Below are 20,618 nucleotides of genomic sequence, written 5' to 3' on the forward strand. Positions count from 1 at the left end.
CCCACAGCCACTACCATCTAGAAGGACAAGGGCAGCAGATAGATGGGAACACTACCACTTGGAAGTTCTCCTCCAAGTCACTCACCATCTTGACTTGAAATATATCGCCGTTCCTTCACTGTCACTGGGTCAAAATCTTGGAACTCCCTTCCTAAAAGCACTGTGGGTGTACCTACATCACATGAACTGCAGCGGTTCATGAAGACAGATCACCACCACCTTCTCAAAGACAACTAGGGATGGGCAATAAATGCTGGCCCAGCCAGCGAAGCCCATATCCCCTGAATGAATTAAAAAAAAAACCACAATCATCTTCCTTTGTGCTAGGCGTGACTCCAACCAATGCAGAATTTTCACAGATTCCCACTGACTTCAGTTTCTCATGGGCTCCTTGATGCCGCACTCAAGTCAAATGCTGCCCCAATGTCAAGGGCAGTCACTCTCACCTCACCTCGGGAGTTCAGCTCTTTTGTCCATGTTTGAACCAAGGTTGCTATGAGGTCAGGAGCTGAGTGACCCTGTCAGGTCCCAAACTGAGCATCGGAGAGCAGTGAGTGCCGTTTGATAGTACTGTCGATGAAACCTTCCATCACTTTTCTGATGACTGAGAGTGGACTGATGGAGCAGTAACTCATTTGTCCTGCTTTTTATTGACAATGACATATCTGGGCAATTTCCCACATTGCCGGGTAGATGCCAGTGTTGCAGTTGTACCAGAACAGCTGGACTAGGGGTGTGGCTACTTCTGGAGCACATGTCTTCAGTACTATTGCCGGAATGTTGTCAGGGCCCGTTGGCTTTGCAGTACCCAGTACCTTCAGCTGTTTCTTGATATCACGTGGAGTGAACTGAATTGGCTGAAGACTGGCATCTATGATGCTGGGGACCTTAGGAGGAGGGCAAGATGGGTCCACTCTGGCTAACAATGGTTGAAAATGCTTCAGCCTTGTCTCTTGTACTGATATGCTGGGCTCCCCCATCATTGAGGATGGGAATGTTTGTGGAACCTCCTCCTCCAGTTGGTTGATTAATTGTCCACCACCACTGGATGTGGCATGACTGCAGAGTTTAGATCTGATCTGTTGGTTGTAGGATCACTTAGTTCTGTCTATCTCATGCTGCTTCCGCTGTTTAGTATTCACATAGTCGTGTTGTAGCTTCACCAGGTTGACATCTCATTTTTGGTGCTGCTCCTGACATGCCCTTCTGCCTTCTTCAGTGAACCAGGGTTAGTCCCCCAGCTTAATAATAATGGTAGAGTCAGGGGATATGCCAGGCTAAGATTGGCTGAAGACTGGCATCTATGATGCTGGGGACCTTAGGAGGAGGGCAAGATGGGTCCACTCTGGCTAACAATGGTTGAAAATGCTTCAGCCTTGTCTCTTGTACTGATATGCTGGGCTCCCCCATCATTGAGGATGAATTTAGTTCTACTGCTGCCGATGACCCACTAGTGCCTCCTGGATGCCCAGTTTTGAATTGCTAGATCTGTTCGAAATCTATCCCATTTAGCATGGTCCTAGTGTCACACAATACGAAGGAAGGTATCCGGAACGTGAAGACGGGATGTCATATCCACAAGGACTGTGCAATGGTCACTTCTATCGATACTATCACGGACAGATGTGTCAGCAACAAGTAGACTAGTGAAGACGAGGTCAAGTAGGTTTATCCCTCTTGTTGGTTCCCTCACCACCTGCCACAGACCCAGTCCAGCAGCTATGTCTTTTAGGACTCGGCCAGCACAGCCAGTGCTGCTACTGAGCCGCTTGTGATGATGGACTTTGAAGTCCCCCACCCAAGTAGCATGGAACGGGACACAATTAAAAATCCACTACACGTCAGTATTAATCATAGCAGAGAACTGTCACCCATTGGACATTTGAGGGCCACAACTGGCCCATGGGGAATCAGACCGCCCAATGCCTACCCATCATGTTGGTGAGGCAAAGACCAAGGCACCCTATTTTACACTCTTCCCAACTCCCCACCTGCTAACTCACCCCACAGAAGTGTGGTGGAGGCATAAAATTCCAGTCAAGGAATATGCATGAAAGTTACATTTTTACAATACAACACGTTACTCAAGGTCCAGGAGGGCAACAGCTGTAGGCTAAGTGGTATGAGGAAAGAAATATTGTTCATTCAAAATAATTGCCCTTTTAACCCTCCACAAGGACAAAAAAAAACTATCATGAAAGACCTGTCATACAGCTGTCAGAATATTCTGAAAAGTGAATTGGGCAAATTCTCACATCAGCAATTTGCCAGTTTATTCAAGATGCCATCACTGCCCATCATAGGTCAGTTACAGATTTTTGAAGCAATCTATAAAACTGCAAATGATAGTATCAATCATCTGAAACAAACTAGATCCAGAACAGAGGTGGGGCAGGGGGGAGAAAGAGCATCAAACTTCAAGGGACATCAAATGTTTTATATTGTACAGTTCAGAAAAGGCAACTATTTATCTTTTTTTTTAAAAAAAGCACATATTTTAATGTTTTTCTAAACTACAAAAGTCATAGTGCACAATTGTAAATAAGTAGCAGTATTATTATGAAGGGTTTCAACAAGACAAGGTTGTTGTAGCTATGTATACCACATGCTCTCTTCCAGAAAACTATTCTGGGGTTCAAACAAAATAATGCAGGTTAGTTCCCAGCCAAAACATGCAAGAATGTTAATTTAACTCCAGTCACAAATGTTTACATGCAAGGGTAAAAAGATCACATCGACAATATGCATAGGAGAACATATCTCTGATACCTGCATACTGGATTTAATTTATAAATGCATAAGAACACTGTGTGTCAGCTCTGCATTTCATAACTGTGTTGAAACTAATGACACACTGTCTTGGGAAGATATTTATGTGAAACCACTTTTAAATTAAAATGAGCTGTATGGAATAAAACCCAATGATGGTTTTTAACCTTGATGTTTCGCAGGGTGATATACTGATATATTTTGCCTTTCAGTCCAGGCTTCAATCAAACCCAGTGCTTCAATGAAAACAACATGGAGGAGGGCGAATGTAATTAATATCCTGTTCAAACATCCCAGTTTTATGAAAAGTATGACTATGACATCAATTATAAATGTAAGGACTAACCTGAAATTTGGGAACCTTTACACAAAAAATGGCATTTTAGCATAAATATGGTTAAAGAAGTCACAGTGTTACATTATGTTTGTGTATAGGTCTTTTTAGTTTCACTGCATTATTAGAGAGTCCTAACATCGTCATGCACTAACTACATGCAGACATTTAGTCAGACATACTTTTAAACACCTTTGCAGAGGAAGTTAATAAACAATGCCAACTACAAACACCACAGGTGCAACTAAAAGGATTTTCTCCCAACTGAACTGACAGAAATACTATCAACATGTTCTATGAAAGGGCAATGGTTTCTGAAAGTCATTCTGAATGCTACATGTCCCTTGGTGCAATTCATACATTTTTAAAATTCATGTATAAAAAAAATTGCATGAAATACAATCACAACTGGGAGGTTAATCTTGCCAGCAGATCATCAGTGATGACAGAATTTATTTTTACCAAACAGAAGTTGTCTCCTTTCACCAAACCCCAACTCCAAGTTCTGCAGACATGTAAGTAAATCAGTGTTAAGTTTGAAAAACAAACATATCACACTAATATCAATAACATCACATTAAAAGTTTTATTTTAAATAAAATGCTATATCATTTACACAGTTCCATTGACACAAATATTGTGCATCATTCCAAATAATCTCAAAGACAGGTTGGACATGATTACTTAATCAGAGTGGCAATTAGAGAGTTTACAACCCTCAGAATAACAATGGGCAGCCATCCTGATCCAGCTTTACTCACATAGTGAATGTCTTGCTGCTTCAGTGCTGGCCATGGCACATCATTTGCCCACCCATCATCTACTTCTGTCTATAATTTACATGTAGCAATTTGGTCAATGCTTGTCTTTTTGGGAAAGATGGTGCCTTTGGGACATAAGAATTACTGGAAATAAAGACCAAGGTCTATCTAGTTTGTCTTTGACTATCCAGATGGTCACATAGTGAACAACTGTGATTTGTGTTATAACATCATATTGATCAATCTCTATCAAGAAGCCTCTAGCAGCTACTAATCAAGAGGTGAAGAAAAGCCCCAGTGCTGGAAAGCTTTGAGAGCCACAGGTCCAAAAAGTCACCTGATCCTCCAAATCACACTATATTCACCGTGACATGTCTCAAAATTACTCATATACTACAGCCCAAAATGTTATTTTCTGAAAGAAATTTGATTTGTGATAACCTTAAAAAGCACCTTTCGTGTCCTCAAAACACCCCAAAGTATTTACAGCAAATGAAGTACCTTCTGAAGTGTACTCAGTTGGAAAAAGGAAACACCATGGCTAATTTGCACACAGCAAGTTTCCCCAAACAGCAATTTACTAATGACCAGATAAATATTGGCCCAGGACACCAGCAAGAACTCCACTACTCTTCTTCAAAATGTCATCTTGGAGAGTAAATGGGTTCTCAGTTTAATGTCTCACCAGCACCTCCTGCAGTGCAGCGCTCCCTCAGTACTGCACTGGGTTGTTAGCCTAGATTTTCGTGCTCAACTCTCTGAAGCAGGGCTTGAACACTCAATCCTCTATTCACAGGGTGAGTGCTACCATGGCTGCCTTTGTTTTTTTTTGATGATCTTTGCTGGTTTATTTTTGGGTTTTTGTCAAACCTTTGGAAGGTATTACACTTTCTCCAACAGAACACTGAATAGCCTTATAATATGTTATTAGGTCTTCTGATGAACCAGTGTAAACTCTTTGGGTACAACAGGTGCAGAGGCTGTGGGCAGTCTAATCCAGAACAGTGAAACATGACATCTGTACCACAAAAAACTAACCCTTAATCTCCCTGATCAGCAACGACTGAGAACAAGCGCAAATGCTGCAACACATTACACTTTTTGCATCAGATTACACTAACTACACTAACTACAATACAACCTTGGTACTGCAAACTGGGGTTTCAGCTTTGCAGCAATGCAAAAACATTTGTACTCGATATTTTAAAATAAATTAGCCAAGTTAAGCATTTTGGAACAGCTAACCTCTTGTACTCATCCTCTCAATGTTAGTTGTGCCTTGTCTTATAGCCCTTAGCTCTTTCATCTTAATTTAAAACGAAGAGGGCAGAAACAAACCAACCAATGTCAGTCTAGCAATCTGAACCAAATGTGAATAACCTCTGAGGTGTTGGAGAATGCTAATTTAAAAAAAATATATTTAAAGGGATCAAGCTGGCTCACTGAGTCAAGAGCTTTTAAACTTAGAAAAGACCCAAAGGGACAATTGCTTTGTTCTTATATTAGATATTTCATTGCCACCTGGAAGGTGGCAAGCTGAGCTCTGTGTAGCATTTAAGCACAAATGCACAAAGGTCCCCTTTTCTCTAATGAGATGGGGCAGGAAAGCTCTGCACGAAGTATACACACACTACTGTCAAAAATCAGAGAGAAAATCCATAAGAGCGAAAGAATCAAACCATAAGGCAGCCACTGGGCATGGCTGGTATGTTGCAAGCGACAATGCAACAAGGACTCATGCAAGAGTAACAAGAAAGGTTCTCTATCTGAAACAGTAACCCGTCTTTTCATTTGTCAATGGGCCCTGCTTGCATTTACAGGATTTTCTAATTTCAGACTTTCAACATTTGAAACATTTTGTAACTCATGTTATGAATTCCACCCTCAAAGTATAACATGTAACATGAAGCTCTGGTCTATCCCACACAAATTAAATGGAGACAATCTTTTTGATTTGCTTTTTAACACCCCCACCACCGTGTTTATTCCTCCTCTCATTTTTTGCTACTTTATTGCACTCTACAGGGTTATTTCTTTTTCTTTGCTGGTAGATTCCAACCTCACTATAGAATCATTCCCACTCTTCCTACTGGTTTATCTCCTCCTCTCACCTCTCTCCCTTCTGGTTCAAACCCTTCCCACTCACTCAACTGGTTTAATTCCCATCATTCAGACCCTCTGCCAGTTAAACCTGCACTCTTCCTGCTGAATTAATACGCTCCCCCCCCTTCTCTCTCTCTGTTGGACTAATTCAAGCCAACCCCTCTGCTCGATTAATTCCCCCTTCCCTCCCTCTCTCTGCTGGATTAATTGCCCCCTCCCTACCTGCTGCATTAACTCACCCCCCACTTCTCTCTCTGCTGGATCAATTCCACCCTGCCCCCACTTCTCTTTCTCTCTCTACTGGATCACTTCCCCCATCCCCACCCCTTCTCTCTCTCTCTCTCTCTCTCTCTCTGGTGGATCAATTCCGCCCCCCTCCCCCTCCCCCCTCCTCCTTCTCCTTCTCTCTGCTGGATCAATTGCCTCCTTTTTACTCTCTCTCCCTGCTAGATCAATTGCCTCCTCCTCTTTCTCTCTCTCTCTGCTGGATCAATTGCCTCCTCCTCTTTCTCTCTCTCTCTGCTGGATCAATTGCCTCCTCCTCTTTCTCTCTCTCTCTGCTGGATCAATTGCCTCCTCCTCTTTCTCTCTCTCTCTGCTGGATCAATTGCCTCCTCCTCTTTCTCTCTCTCTCTCTCTGCTGGATCAATTGCCTCCTCTTTCTCTCTCTCTCTGCTGGATCAATTGCCTCCTCTTTCCCTCTCTCTGCTGGATCAATTGCCTCCTCCTCTTTCTCTCTCTCTGCTGGATCAATTGCCTCCTCCTCTTTCTCTCTCTCTGCTGGATCAATTGCCTCCTCCTCTTTCTCTCTCTCTCTGCTGGATCAATTGCCTCCTCCTCTTTCTCTCTCTGCTGGATCAATTGCCTCCTCCTCTTTCTCTCTGCTGGATCAATTGCCTCATCCTCATTCTCTCTGCTGGATCAATGACCTCCCCTCGCTCTCTCTCTGATGGAGTAATGACCTCCTCTCTCTCTGCTGGATGAATTCCCTCCTCCCTCTCCCTGCTGGATGAATTCCCTCCTCCCTCTCTGCTGGATGAATTCCCTCCTCCCTCTCTCTCTGCTGGATGAATTACCTCATCCACTTTCTCCCTGATGGACTAATGACCTCCTCTCTCTCTCCCTCTCTTTCTGCTGGATAAATTCCCTCCTCTCTCTCTCTCTCTCTCTCTTTCTGCTGGATAAATTCCCTCCTCTCTCTCTTTCTGCTGGATAAATTCCCTCCTCTCTCTCTTTCTGCTGGATAAATTCCCTCCTCTCTCTCTCTTTCTGCTGGATAAATTCCCTCCTCTCTCTCTCTTTCTGCTGCATAAATTCCCTCCTCTCTCTCTCTTTCTGCTGCATAAATTCCCTCCTCTCTCTCTCTTTCTGCTGCATAAATTCCCTCCTCTCTCTCTCTTTCTGCTGCATAAATTCCCTCCTCTCTCTCTCTTTCTGCTGCATAAATTCCTCCTCTCTCTCTTCTGCTGCATAAATTCCCTCCTCTCTCTCTCTTTCTGCTGCATAAATTCCCTCCTCTCTCTCTCTCTGCTGCATAAATTCCCTCCTCTCTCTCTCTTTCTGCTGCATAAATTCCCTCCTCTCTCCCTCTCTTTCTGCTGGATAAATTCCCTCCTCTCTCTCTCTTTCTGCTGGATAAATTCCCTCCTCTCTCTCTCTTTCTGCTGCATAAATTCCCTCCTCTCTCTCTCTCTCTCTTTCTGCTGGATAAATTCCCTCCTCTCTCTCTCTCTCTCTCTCTTTCTGCTGGATAAATTCCCTCCTCTCTCTCTCTCTTTCTGCTGGATAAATTCCCTCCTCTCTCTCTCTCTTTCTGCTGGATAAATTCCCTCCTCTCTCTCTCTCTTTCTGCTGGATTAATTCCCTCCTCTCTCTCTCTCTCTTTCTGCTGGATAAATTCCCTCCTCTCTCTCTCTCTTTCTGCTGGATTAATTCCCTCCTCTCTCTCTCTCTCTCTTTCTGCTGGATAAATTCCCTCCTCTCTCTCTCTCTTTCTGCTGGATTAATTCCCTCCTCTCTCTCTCTCTCTTTCTGCTGGATAAATTCCCTTCTCTCTCTCTTTCTGCTGGATAAATTCCCTCCTCTCTCTCTCTCTCTCTTTCTGCTGGATAAATTCCCTCCTCTCTCTCTCCCTCTCTGCTGGATAAATTCCCTCCTCTCTCTCCCTCTCTGCTGGATAAATTCCCTCCTCTCTCTCCCTCTCTGCTGGATAAATTCCCTCCTCTCTCTCTCTCTCTGCTGGATAAATTCCCTCCTCTCTCCCTCTCTGCTGGATAAATTCCCTCCTCTCTCTCCCTCTCTGCTGGATAAATTCCCTCCTCTCTCTCCCTCTCTGCTGGATAAATTCCCTCCTCTCTCTCCCTCTCTGCTGGATAAATTCCCTCCTCTCTCTCCCTCTCTGCTGGATAAATTCCCTCCTCTCTCTCCCTCTCTGCTGGATAAATTCCCTCCTCTCTCTCCCTCTCTGCTGGATAAATTCCCTCCTCTCTCTCCCTCTCTGCTGGATAAATTCCCTCCTCTCTCTCCCTCTCTGCTGGATAAATTCCCTCCTCTCTCTCCCTCTCTGCTGGATAAATTCCCTCCTCTCTCTCCCTCTCTGCTGGATAAATTCCCTCCTCTCTCTCCCTCTCTGCTGGATAAATTCCCTCCTCTCTCTCCCTCTCTGCTGGATAAATTCCCTCCTCTCTCTCCCTCTCTGCTGGATAAATTCCCTCCTCTCTCTCCCTCTCTGCTGGATAAATTCCCTCCTCTCTCTCTCTGCTGGATAAATTCCCTCCTCTCTCTCTCTCTCTGCTGGATAAATTCCCTCCTCTCTCCCTCTCTGCTGGATAAATTCCCTCCTCTCTCTCCCTCTCTGCTGGATAAATTCCCTCCTCTCTCTCCCTCTCTGCTGGATAAATTCCCTCCTCTCTCTCCCTCTCTGCTGGATAAATTCCCTCCTCTCTCTCCCTCTCTGCTGGATTAAATCCCTCCTATCTCTCTCTGCTGGATTAAATCCCTCCTCTCTCTCTTTCTGATGGATTAAATACCTCCTCTCTCTGGTGGATAAATTCCCTCCTCTCTCTCTGCTGGATTGAATCCAACTCCCCCACCCCGTTGCTGTACTAATTCCCACCCTTCTCCCAGCTGGATGAGTCCCTCTCTGCTATTCCAATGCCAATCCTGCTGGATTATTTCTCCTTGTTCTTGTCGACGAAATGCCGGGTACCGGTACCACCACCAGCCCCATCCCCACCCCCACCCCCACACCCTCCCTCCCGCCACCCGCCCTCTGCTTTTACCTTTGTGAGACATGGTAATGGGCTTCTCGTCCGACACGTTGTGATAAATGACCACAGCCGCTGCCTTCTGCGCGGCCGCCCGCAGGATCTTCTGTTTGAAGGTGCAGTTCCCCCGGTTCAGCAGCGCGATCCAGCGCCGGGTGTCGGGCGGCACGGCGAAGCGGGTGTGCGGGTCGCAGCCCAGAAGGTTGCGCTGGGTGCCGGGCACCCAGGCGGGCACCAGCACGGTGCCGCTCTCCACCCCTTCCTTGGGGGAGTCCCGGCCGTAGCGGCCGTCCGCGCCGCGGTCCAGCACCGGGATCCGCTGGCCGCTGGCCCGATCCACGTACGACACCTTCACGGCGGCGACCACCAGCTCGCCCTTGACGCTGTCATGATCCGGGGGCTCGGTCTGGGTCTGGGCCCGGCCCCCGCCGGGGAGCAGGAAGAGGAACAGCAGCAGCAACAAGTAGGCGGCGGAGTAGGCGACGGGTACCAGGGGTGGTGGTGGTGGCGGTGGCGGCGGCGGCGACGACGGCGGCCCCGCGCGAGACGCCTGCCTCATCCTCGAGCACGCGTTCAACTGCCGCTAGTTTATGTTTTTCCACAAATAAGAGGAAAACAAAAGGGGGGGGGGGGGTGGGGGGTCTTTTCCCACTCCTCCGATTAGAACCGGCACCACCTCACCCCAGCTGTTTTTTCCACCTCTGGTGGGACATTTTCAACAAACCGAAACTGTCGGTCCCGATCGGCTGTCCTTTCCCGCCGCGTGTCCGTTAAAAACATCCGCCTCAGCTTTTGACAGCCGAGCGCCGGCGGCAAGGACGCATGCGCAGAGCATGCTCGCCAACGCCACCACCCCGCCCCCCCCCCCACCACCACCACCACCCCTCAAGCCAAGCATGCGCAGCCCAGCCTCAGCCAACCTGCCCGAGCACGCACCCCACCTCCCCCCTCCCCCCAGCCGCGCCCCCTGCCGCTGACCATGCGCAGCCCTGCCCCAGTCCACCTGCCCAGCACGCGACCCTCAGCCCCACCCCTTCCTCGGCCATCTGACGCTGTCCATGCGCGTTGGCTGCGCTCGATTCCCCCTCCGCGTTGTGACAGTGTTCCGGGAGGTCCGGCGGGCAGACGAGCCCACAACAACTTGCCTGTATATAAACGCCTTTAACATCAACTTATATAGCACCTTTAACATAATTAGATGTCCCAAGGCACTTCAAAGGAGCATGAGAAAACAAGCTTTGACACCTTGAGCCTCAAAAAATGATATTATGTCAAATGACCAAAAGTCTGGTTAGAAGTTTTAAAAGAGTGCCTTAAAGGTGGAGAGAAAGAGGCAGGAAGATTTAGGGAAGGAATTCCACACCTGTAACTAGCGATGTGCCACAGGGATCAGTGCTGGGGCCTCAATTGTTTACAATGTATAAATGACTTAGATTGGGGAAGTGAATGTACTATTGCCAAGTTTGCAGATGACACAAAATAGCTGGGAAGGGAAGTGGTGAGGATGGAATATAATGCGGGAAAATGTGTGAGGTTAATGCACTTTGGCAGGAAGAATAGAGGTGCTGAATATTACTTAAATGGAGAAAGACTGCAGAAAGCAACAGCACAGAGAGTTTTGGGGGTCCTTGTGTATGAATCCCAAAAAGCTAACATATAAGTTCAGCAGGTAATAAGGAAGGTAAATGGAATGTTGGTCTTTATTTCAAAAGGAATGGAGTATTAAAATAGGGACGTCTTGCTAAAACTATACAAGGCACTAGTTGGACCACACCTAAAATACTGTGAACAGTTTTAGTCCCCTTATCTCAGGAAACATACACTGGCATTGGATGCAGTCCAGAGAAGGTTCACTAGGTTGGTCCTGGTTATGGAGGGATTTTCTTATGAGGGAAGGTTGAGTAGGTTAAGCCTATACACATTGGGGTTTAGAAGAATGGGAGCGGACCTTATTGAAACATATAAGATTCTTAGGGGGCTTGACAGGGTAGATGCTAAGAAGTTGTTCCCCCTTGTGGGAGAGTATAAGACCAGAGGCCATAATCTCAGAGTAAGAGATCACCTATTTAAGACAGAGATGAGGAGGAATTTCTTCTCTCAGAAGGTAGTCAATCTGTGGAATTCTTTACTGTAGAGGCTGGGTTGTTAAGTATATTCAAAGCTGAGAAGAACAGATTTTTAATCAGTAAGGGAATCAAGGGTTATGGGGAAAAGGCAGGAAGGTGGAGTTGAGGATTATCAGATCAGGCATGATCTCATTGAATGGCAGAACAGACTCGATGGGCCAAATGGCCTACTTCTGCTTCTATGTCTTATGGTCTAAGACCTAAACAACTGAGGACATAGTCACCAATGGTGGAACGATTAAAATCATGGGTGCTCAAGAGGCCATAATTAATGTATCACCATATCTTTACAGTGCAGAAGGAGGCCATTCAGCCCATTGAATCTGCACTGGCTCTCTGAAAGTGCATTCCACCTAGCCCCATTCCCCTGCTTTATCGCTGGAACCTTGCACATTCTCTCTTTTCAGGTAGAAAGCCAATTCTCTTTTGAATATTTTGATTGAAACTGCCTCTACCACCCTTTCAGGAAGCTTATTCCAGACTCTAACCACCCTCTGGGTGAAAAACTTTTTCCTCATTACATTTATTCCTTTTACCAATTATTTTGAATCTGTGCACTCTAGTTCTTGATGTTCTCTTGAGTGGGAACTGTTTCTCACTATTTACCCTGTCCATACCCCTCAGGATCTTGAATACCTCTAACAAGTCTCCTCTCAGCCTTCCTTTCTCCAAGGAAAAGAGTCCCAATCTCTCCAATCTATCCTCGTAGCTACTGTTATTCATCCCGGGAATCATTCTTGTGAATCTCCTCTGTATTCTCTCCAATGCCTTCACATCTTTCCTCAAGTACTGGACACAGTACTCTAGATGAGGCCTTACTAGTGTCTTATACAAGTTCAACATGACCTCCTTACTCTTGTACTCAATGCCCCTATTAATAAAGCCTAAAATACTGTATGTTTTATTAACTGCTCTCTCAACATGCCCTGCCATCTTCAATGATGTATGTACATTTACACTGAGGTCCCTCTATTTCTGCACCTCCTTTAGAGGCTCTCCCTTTATCTTATACTGTCTCTCCACATCTTTCCTGCCAAAACGAATCACCTCACCCTTCTCTGCATTGAATTTCATCTGCAACTTGTCTGCCCAATCCACCAACACGTCTATGTCCTTTAGAAATTCAAGACTATCCCCATCACAGTTGACAACATTTCTAATCTTGTCTCATTTGCAAATTTTGAAATCATGCTCTGTACACTACAGTTTAGGTCATAAATATATATCAGGAAGAGCAAGGGTCCCAACTCTGACCCCTGAGGAACTCCACAAACATTCCTCCAATCTGAAAAACAACCATTTATCAGTACTCTGTTTCCTGTCACTCAGTCAATGTTTTATCCAAGTGCCTACTTGGAGTGCAGGATTGCGGGGGGGTGGGGGGGGGCAGTGGAAATTGCAGAGATTGGGAGGAATGATGCTACGAAGGCATATAAAAACATGAATGAGGATTTTGAAATCAAGGTGTTGCTTGGCCAGGAGCCAATGTAGGTCCGCAAGCCCAGGGGTGATAGGTGAGTTGGACTTGATGTGAGTTCAGACACAGGCGGCAGAGTTTTTCAATGTCCTCAAGTTTATGGAGAGCTTAATGTGGAGACCAGCCAGGAATGCATTGGAATATTCAAGTCTAGAGGCAACAAAGGCATGATGAGGGTTTCAGCAGCAAATAAGCTGAGAAAGGGGCAAAGTTTGGCAATGTTACTGAGGTGGAAATAGGTGGAAATCTTAGTGAAGGCACAGACCTGAGGTCGGAAGCTCACCTTGGGGTCAAATGTGACATCAAGTTTGCAAACAGGCTGGCTTAAACTCAAACTGTTGTTAGTGAGAGGGATGGAGTCAATGGCTAGGAAATGGAGTTTGAAGCAGGAACTGAAAACAATGGCTTCTGTCTTCCCAATATTTAATTGGAGGAAATTTCTGCTCATCTAGTACTGGAAATTGGATAAATAGCTTGAACCTTTAGCAACAGCGGAGGAGGCAGTGGTGAGGTAGAGCTGGAGTCAGCTGCATAAATGTGAAAAGTAATGCTGTGCTTTCAGATGATGTCACCAAGGAGCTACTGACTTGGACTCCCAAATTTCTATTCTTCACTTTAAAAGTTAAGCACAACTACGTCTCTCAAACAGCAATAACATAAATGACCAGATAATCTGTTGTTGATGTTGGTTAATAGATAAATATCATCCAGGACATTGGAGAGAACTCCCCTCTCTTCCCATATGGGATCTTTTATGTCCACCATTGAAAGCAGACAGGATCTTGGTTTAGCATTTCATCCAATAGATGACACCTCTGAGCGCAGCACTCCCTCAGCACTGTGTCTATGACAGTACAGCACTCCCACATTGCCCCTCCAACAGTGCAACACTCCCTCAATACTGCCTCTATAACAGTGCAACTGTCCCTTAGTACTGCCCCCCAGTCAGCACAGCACTGTCTTAGACACTAAGACAGTGCAACATTCTTTAAGTATTATCCCTCTAACAGAGAAGTTCTCCACCAGTACTGGTCTACCAGCCAAGATTATGTGCTCAACTCTCTGAAGTTGGGTTTAACCCACAACCTGCTGACTCAGGCGTAAGAGCTAACCACTGAAACATGACTATTCAATTACTGTAAATGGCTTTTTTTCCTGTAAGTGTCTGAGTTTTCTAATTGCCTTTCTAGACAAAATCCTCCTTTTGAGCTTTTTAACCAGCATCAGGTCAAACTTCTAAACAGGGGATTGAGCAGGGGCAGTACTGAGGCAGTGCTGCAAAGTCGGAGGGGCAGTACTGAGGTAGTGCAGCACTGATAGAAGAACAATACTGAGGGAGGGTTTTATTGTTGGAGGTGCCACCTTTCAGATGAGACTTCAAGCCAAGGTCCTGTTTGCCCTCTCAGGTGGACGCAAAAGGCCCTATACCACAGCTTTGATGAAGAGCGGGGAGTTCTTCCCAATGTACTAGTCCAATATTTATCCCTCGACCAATATCACTGAAGCAATCAGATTATATGGTCATTATCTCATTGTACTGGCTGCTCCCTCTAGTGATCAACAGAGAAACAGCAACATTGGGTGAAGGCCCAAAATTAAATTTACACTGGCAAATACCAACGCTTACCATGTTGGTATCAAATTAATTTGCTCAGGTTAACATCTTAATTAGTCCAGCTGTCAAAAGGCTGGAAACAGTGGTATAGTGGTTATGTCACTGGACTAGTAACCCTCAGGCCTTGACCAATGATCCAGAGATGTTTGAATACCACCACAGAACTTTAATTCAGTCAACAGAGTTGAGGCAAAATTTTTTCACACAGAGATTCATGAGTCTTTGGAACTCTCTTCCTGAAAAGGTGGTGGAAGCAGAGTCTTTGAATATTTTTAAGGCAGAGGTAGATAGATTTTTGGTAAGCAAGGAGGTAAAAGGTTATCGGGGTAGGTGGGGTGCAGATTTCAGGTTACTATCAGGTCAGCCATGATCTTATTAAATGGTGGAGCAGGCCCAAGGGGCCAAATGGCCTACTCCTGCTCCTTGTTTGTATGTTTGCATTTTTGTATGTTTGTATGTTAATTAAGTAAATCTAAAATAAAAAGCTATCAGTATTAGTGGCCATGAAACTACCGAATTCTCGTAAAAATCTACCTGGCTCATTCATGTCCTTCAGGAAAGGAAATCTTTGTCCTTACCTGGTCTGGCCTATATCTGACACCAGATCTACTGCAATTTGGTTAACTTTTAACTGCCTTCTGAAATGCCCTAGCAAGCTACTCAGTTGTACCAAACTGCTATGAAAAAGCTTAATAAGAATAAAACCAGCAGACATCAGACATGATTAAGGCACATGCTGCCCTATTAATCTTGCAAAGTCTTCCTCACTAACATCTGGGGATTTGTGCCAAAATTGGGAGAGCTGTCTTAAGCAACTACCTGACACAGTCATGCTTAGAGAATCATACCTGCCGGGCAACATCCTGGACTCCGTCATTGCTATCCTAGGGTATGTTCTGTCTCACCGGCAGTACAGACCCACCAGAGGTGATACAGTGGTATACAGTCAGGAGGAAGTGGCCCTGGGAGTCCTCAGCATTGTCTCTGAACCCCACAAAGTCTCATGGCATCGAGTTCTGTCGAAGGGTCATGAGGACTTGAAACGTCAACTCTTTTCTTCTCCGCCGATGCTGCCAGACCTGCTGAATTTTTCCAGGTAATTCTGTTTTTGTTTTTTTTTTTCCTCATGGCATCAGGCCAAACATGGGCAAAGAAAGCTCCTGCTGATTGACACCTCCCGCCCTCCCTCAGCTGATGAATCAGTACTCCTCCATGTTGAACACCACTTGGAAGAAACACTGAGGGTAACAGGCACAGAATGTACTCTGGGTGGGGGACTTCACTGTCCATCCACAAAAGTGGCTCAGTAGCACAACTACCTACTCAGCTGGCAGAGTCCTGAAGGACATACCTGCCAGATTAGGCCTACGGGAGAGAATCAACAAGAAGGCAAAACTAACTTGACCTTGTCTTCATCAATCTTCTTGTTGTGGATGCATCTGTCCATGACAGTATTGGTAGGAGTGACCACCGGACTATCCTTTTGGAGCAAAGCCCTTTCCTTATGCTGAAGACACCCTCCATTGTGTTGTGTGGCACTAGTATTGTGCTAAATGGGATAAATTCAGAACAGATCTCACTTAATGATGGAAATCCGTGAGGTGCAGAACCAGTAGCAGAAGTAGCATCCACAATCTGTAATGTCAGGGCCCATCATAACCCTCACTCTACCATTACCATCAAGCCAGGTGATCAACCCTAGTGAAATTGAAGTCAACGGAAATCAGTGGGAAAAGTCTCCACTGGCTGCATCACACCTAAGACAAAGGAAAATGGTTGCAGTTTTGGAGGACAATCATCTCAGCCCCAGAACATCACTGCAGGAGTTCCTCAAGCCTGTGTCCTAGGCCTAACCACCTTCAGCTGCTTCATCAATTACCTTCCCCCAATCATAAGGTCAAAAGTGGGAAGTTTGCTGATGATTGCTTGATAATTAATAGGAGACCATTTTGAGGAAAGGAGCACTGCAGTCAGAAGGAGCGCTAAAGGAGTGCTGCAGTGGCAGGTGGGTATACTGCAAGAATGCTGCACTTTTGGAGGGGCAGTTCTGAGTGTCACTGAACTGCCGGAGGACTAGTCCTGAGGCAGTGCTGCACTACTGAAGGGGTAGTAAGGAGGGAATACTGCACAGTCAGATCAGCCCCGAGAGTGTGCTGCACTGTTGGATGAGCAATGCTGACGGGGCACTGCGCTGTTGGCGAGTCAGTACTGAGGGCTGCTGCACTGTCAGATGGGCAGTACTGAGGGACTGCTGCACTGCCAAAGGTGTCGGACTAAACTTCAAAAGTATTCCTTTGGCTTGGTAAAATGTTTGTGAGATTAAAAATGTTATAGAAATACAAGTTCTTTCTTGCATCGTAACTTGATTTTTTTAATCAAGTTTTTGGAACATTTATTGCGTTTAAAGTAGTATCTGAACAGAAAACCTTGATTTTTTTCTCAATTTACGAAAGAAAAACTTATTTAAGTTGTGTGTCTGGAAGCACTGAGTCATGAGAACAGTATGAGGACCTCAGTCTTATTTCAGTTTTTCTTTAAGCATTTATAAAGGACTGAAGTTATTTTAAAAGCTTTAGCATTCAGAGATAACATCTAATTTTAAATTGTTGGACTTCCAATTCCTCATCATATTCCAACAGTCACAAAGTACAAAAATTAGAGAACCAACCCATCGATTTTCAGTTTGTTTTAATATTATAGTAAAATCTGATATGGAAATCAATATGAAAATCACTGCTCATTCAAAGAGAAGACCTTAGCAATTAACTGTAACTACAGAATATAGAAAAGCTTGTCGATTGTTTAATACCTTTTAATGCTAAGAAAATTGCTATTGATTGTGTGAAGTTCATTAATTGAAAGGCATTATAAATCTTTCAGGAAAGTTACACTATGAACAAATAGCAATTCTCAAATCGGTAGAGTAATTAATTGATGGAGGTAACTTACTACCTGCACTGCACAAATGACATGGATACATGTTGAAAATTAGATCGATTCCCGGAAAATGGAACATCAGAAGGCACACACCAACAACTGCTTATTTGGCGCTTTAACCCCCCCTTCTACAGTCTATATCACTCATCCTGACCCATTTAATCTCCTCCCACAGCCTATATACACTAACCTATCATAGGCTCCAACCACATATTTAATTTCCTCCCACAGCTCATGTACACTCAGCCCTACCATGGACTCTACCCATACATTTAATCTTCTGAAGTAAAGTTCTGTCCAAGAAGCCCCTGATTTTCAAGGTAATTGAGCAAAATGGTCCTCATCCATTCTCGTATCTCTATGATAAAAACAAAAAACTGCGGCTGCTGGAAATCCAAAACAAAAACAGAATTACCTGGAAAAGCTCAGCAGGTCTGGCAGCATCGGCGGAGAAGAAAAGAGTTGACGTTTCGAGTCCTCATGACCCTTCAGCAGAACTGAGTAATATCAGGAGAGGGGTGAAATATAAGCTGGTTTAAGGTGGGTGGGGGGGATGGGGAGGGTGTAGGGGGAGAGAAGTCGGGGGGGTGGTCGATGTAGGGACAAGCAATCAGTGATAGGAGCAGATAATCAAAAGATGTCACAGACAAAAGAACAAAGAGGTGTTGAAGGTGGTGATTTTATCTAAACGAATGTGCTAATTAAGAATGGATGGCAGGACACACAAGGTACAGCTCTAGTTGGGGTGGGGTGGAAAGACTAACAGGGCATACAAGGTATAGATTTAAAAATAATGGAAATAGGTGGGAAAAGAAAAATCTATATAAATTATTGGAAAAAACAAAAGGAAGGGGGAAGAAACGGAAAGAGGGTGGGGATGGAGGAGGGAGTTCAAGATCTAAAGTTGTTGAATTCAATATTCAGTCCAGAAGGTTGTAAAGTGCCCAGTCGGAAAATGAGGTGCTGTTCCTCCAGTTTGCATTGGGCTTCACTGGAACAATGCAGCAAGCCAAGGACAGACATGTGGGCAAGAGAGCAGGGTGGAGTGTTAAAATGGCAAGCGACAGAGAGGTTTGGGTCTTTCTTGTGGACAGACCGCAGGTGTTCTGCAAAGCAGTCGCCCAGTTTACGTTTGGTCTCTCCAATGTAGAGGAGACCACATTGGGAGCAACGAATGCAGTAGACTAAGTTAGGGGAAATGCAAGTGAAATGCTATTTCACTTGAAAGGAGTGTTTGGGCCCTCGGACAGTGAGGAGAGAGGAAGTGAAGGGGCAGGTGTTGCATCTTTTGCGTGGGCATGGGGAGGTGCCGTAGGTGGGAGTTGAGGAGTAGGGGGTGATGGAGGAGTGGACCAGGGTGTCCCGGAGGGAACAATTCCTACGGAATGCCGCCGGTTTGAGGGGGGGTGGGGGGTGAAGGGAAGATGTGTTTGGTGGTGGCATCATGCTGGAGTTGGCGGAAATGGTGGAGGATGATCCTTTGAACGCGGAGGCTGGTGGGGTGATAAGTGAGGACAAGGGGGACCCTATCATGTTTCTGGGAGGGAGGAGAAGGTGTGAGGGCGGATGCACGGGAGATGGGCCGGACACGGTTGAGGGCCCTGTCAACGACCGTGGGTGGAAAACCTTGGTTAAGGAAGAAGGAGGACATGTCAGAAGAACTGTTTTTGAAGGTAGCATCATCAGAACAGATGTGATGGAGGCGAAGGAACTGAGAGAATGGGATGGAGTCCTTAAAGGAAGCGGGGTGTGAGGAGCTGTAGTCGAGGTAGCTATGGGAGTTGGTAGGCTTGTAATGGATATTGGTGGACAGTCTATCACCAGAAATTGGGACAGAGAGGTCAAGGAAGGGAAGGGAAGTATCAGAGATGGACCATGTGAAAATGATGGAGGGGTGGAGATTGGAAACAAAATTAATAAATTTTTCCGGGTCCCGACGAGAGCATGAAGCAGCACCAAAATAATCATCGATGTACTGGAGAAAGAGTTGTGGGAGGGGGCAGGACTAGGACTGGAACAAGGAATGTTCCACATACCCCATAAAGAGACAGGCATAGCTGGGGCCCATGCGGGTACCCATAGCCACACCTTTTATTTGGAGGAAGTGAGAGGAGTTGAAGGAGAAATTGTTCAGCGTGAGAACAAGTTCAGCCAGACGGAGGAGAGTAGTGGTGGATGGGGATTGTTCGGGCCTCTGTTCGAGGAAGAAGCTAAGGGCCCTCAGACCATTGTGGTGGGGGATGGAGGTGTAGAGGGATTGGACGTCCATGGTGAAGAGGAAGCGGTTGGGGCCAGGGAACTGGAAATTGTGACGTAAGGTTCAGAGGAATCATGGATGTAGGTGGGAAGGGACTGGACAAGGGGAGAGAGAAGGGAGTCAAGATAACGAGAAATGAGTTTCATGGGGCAGGAACAGGCTGACACGATCGGTCTGCCGGGACAGTTCTATTTGTGGATTTTGGGTAGGAGGTAGAAGCAGGCCGTCCGAGGTTGGGCGACTATCAGGACCTCCCTGATGCTTGCCAGTTTAACACTCCACCCTGCTCTCTTGCCCACATGTCTGTCTTTGGCTTGCTGCTTTGTTCCAACACAAACTGGAGGAACAGCACCTCATCTTCCAACTGGGCACTTTACAGCCTTGCGGACTGAATATTGAATTCAACACCTTTAGATCTTGAACTCCCTCCTCCATCCCCACCCCCTTTCCAGTTCTTCCCTCTTCCTTTTGTTTTTTCCAATAATTTATATAGATTTTTCTTTTCCCACCTATTTCCATTATTTTTAAATCTGTACGTTGTATGCCCTGTTAGTCTTTCCACCCCACCCCCACTAGAGCTGTACCTTGTGTGTCCTGCCATCCATTCTTAATTAGCACATTCATTTAGATAATTTCACCACCTTCAACACCTCTTTGTTCTTTTGTCTGTGACATCTTTTGATTATCTGCTCCTATCACTGCTTGCTTGTCCCTGCAACCCACCAACACCCCTGACTTCTCTCCCCGCCCCCACCACTAACCCCCCCCCCCCCCCCCCCCACCCCCCCACCCACCCACCTTAAACCAGCTTATATTTCACCCCTCTCCTGATATTACTCAGTTCTGCTGAAGGGTCATGAGGACTCGAAACGTCAACTCTTTTCTTTTCCGCCGATGCTGCCAGACCTGCTGAGTTTTTCCAGGTAATTCTGTTTTTGTCTGGTATCTCTATTATTCAATCCTGGCCTGCTGC

General features: G+C 45.6%; 1 protein-coding gene across 3 annotated transcripts in view; it reads right to left on the minus strand.

The window, feature by feature from the left end:
- rnf130 (ring finger protein 130) overlaps nucleotides 1-10,085 on the minus strand; it is a 171,380-nt gene extending 161,295 nt beyond the window's left edge. For 2 of the 3 annotated variants that reach the window (XM_041193887.1, XM_041193886.1), the window contains exon 1: nucleotides 9,249-10,083. In XM_041193887.1, the coding sequence (XP_041049821.1) occupies nucleotides 9,249-9,792 (544 nt within the window). In that variant the 5' untranslated portion in view covers nucleotides 9,793-10,083. Of the gene's footprint in view, nucleotides 1-9,248 lie in introns of all 3 variants that reach the window. The other variant, XM_041193888.1, reaches the window with a different exon arrangement.
- Nucleotides 10,086-20,618: the final 10,533 nt, after the last annotated feature.

Source organism: Carcharodon carcharias, chromosome 8, assembly GCF_017639515.1.
Source record: "Carcharodon carcharias isolate sCarCar2 chromosome 8, sCarCar2.pri, whole genome shotgun sequence".
NCBI classification, from domain to species: Eukaryota; Metazoa; Chordata; class Chondrichthyes; order Lamniformes; family Lamnidae; genus Carcharodon; species Carcharodon carcharias.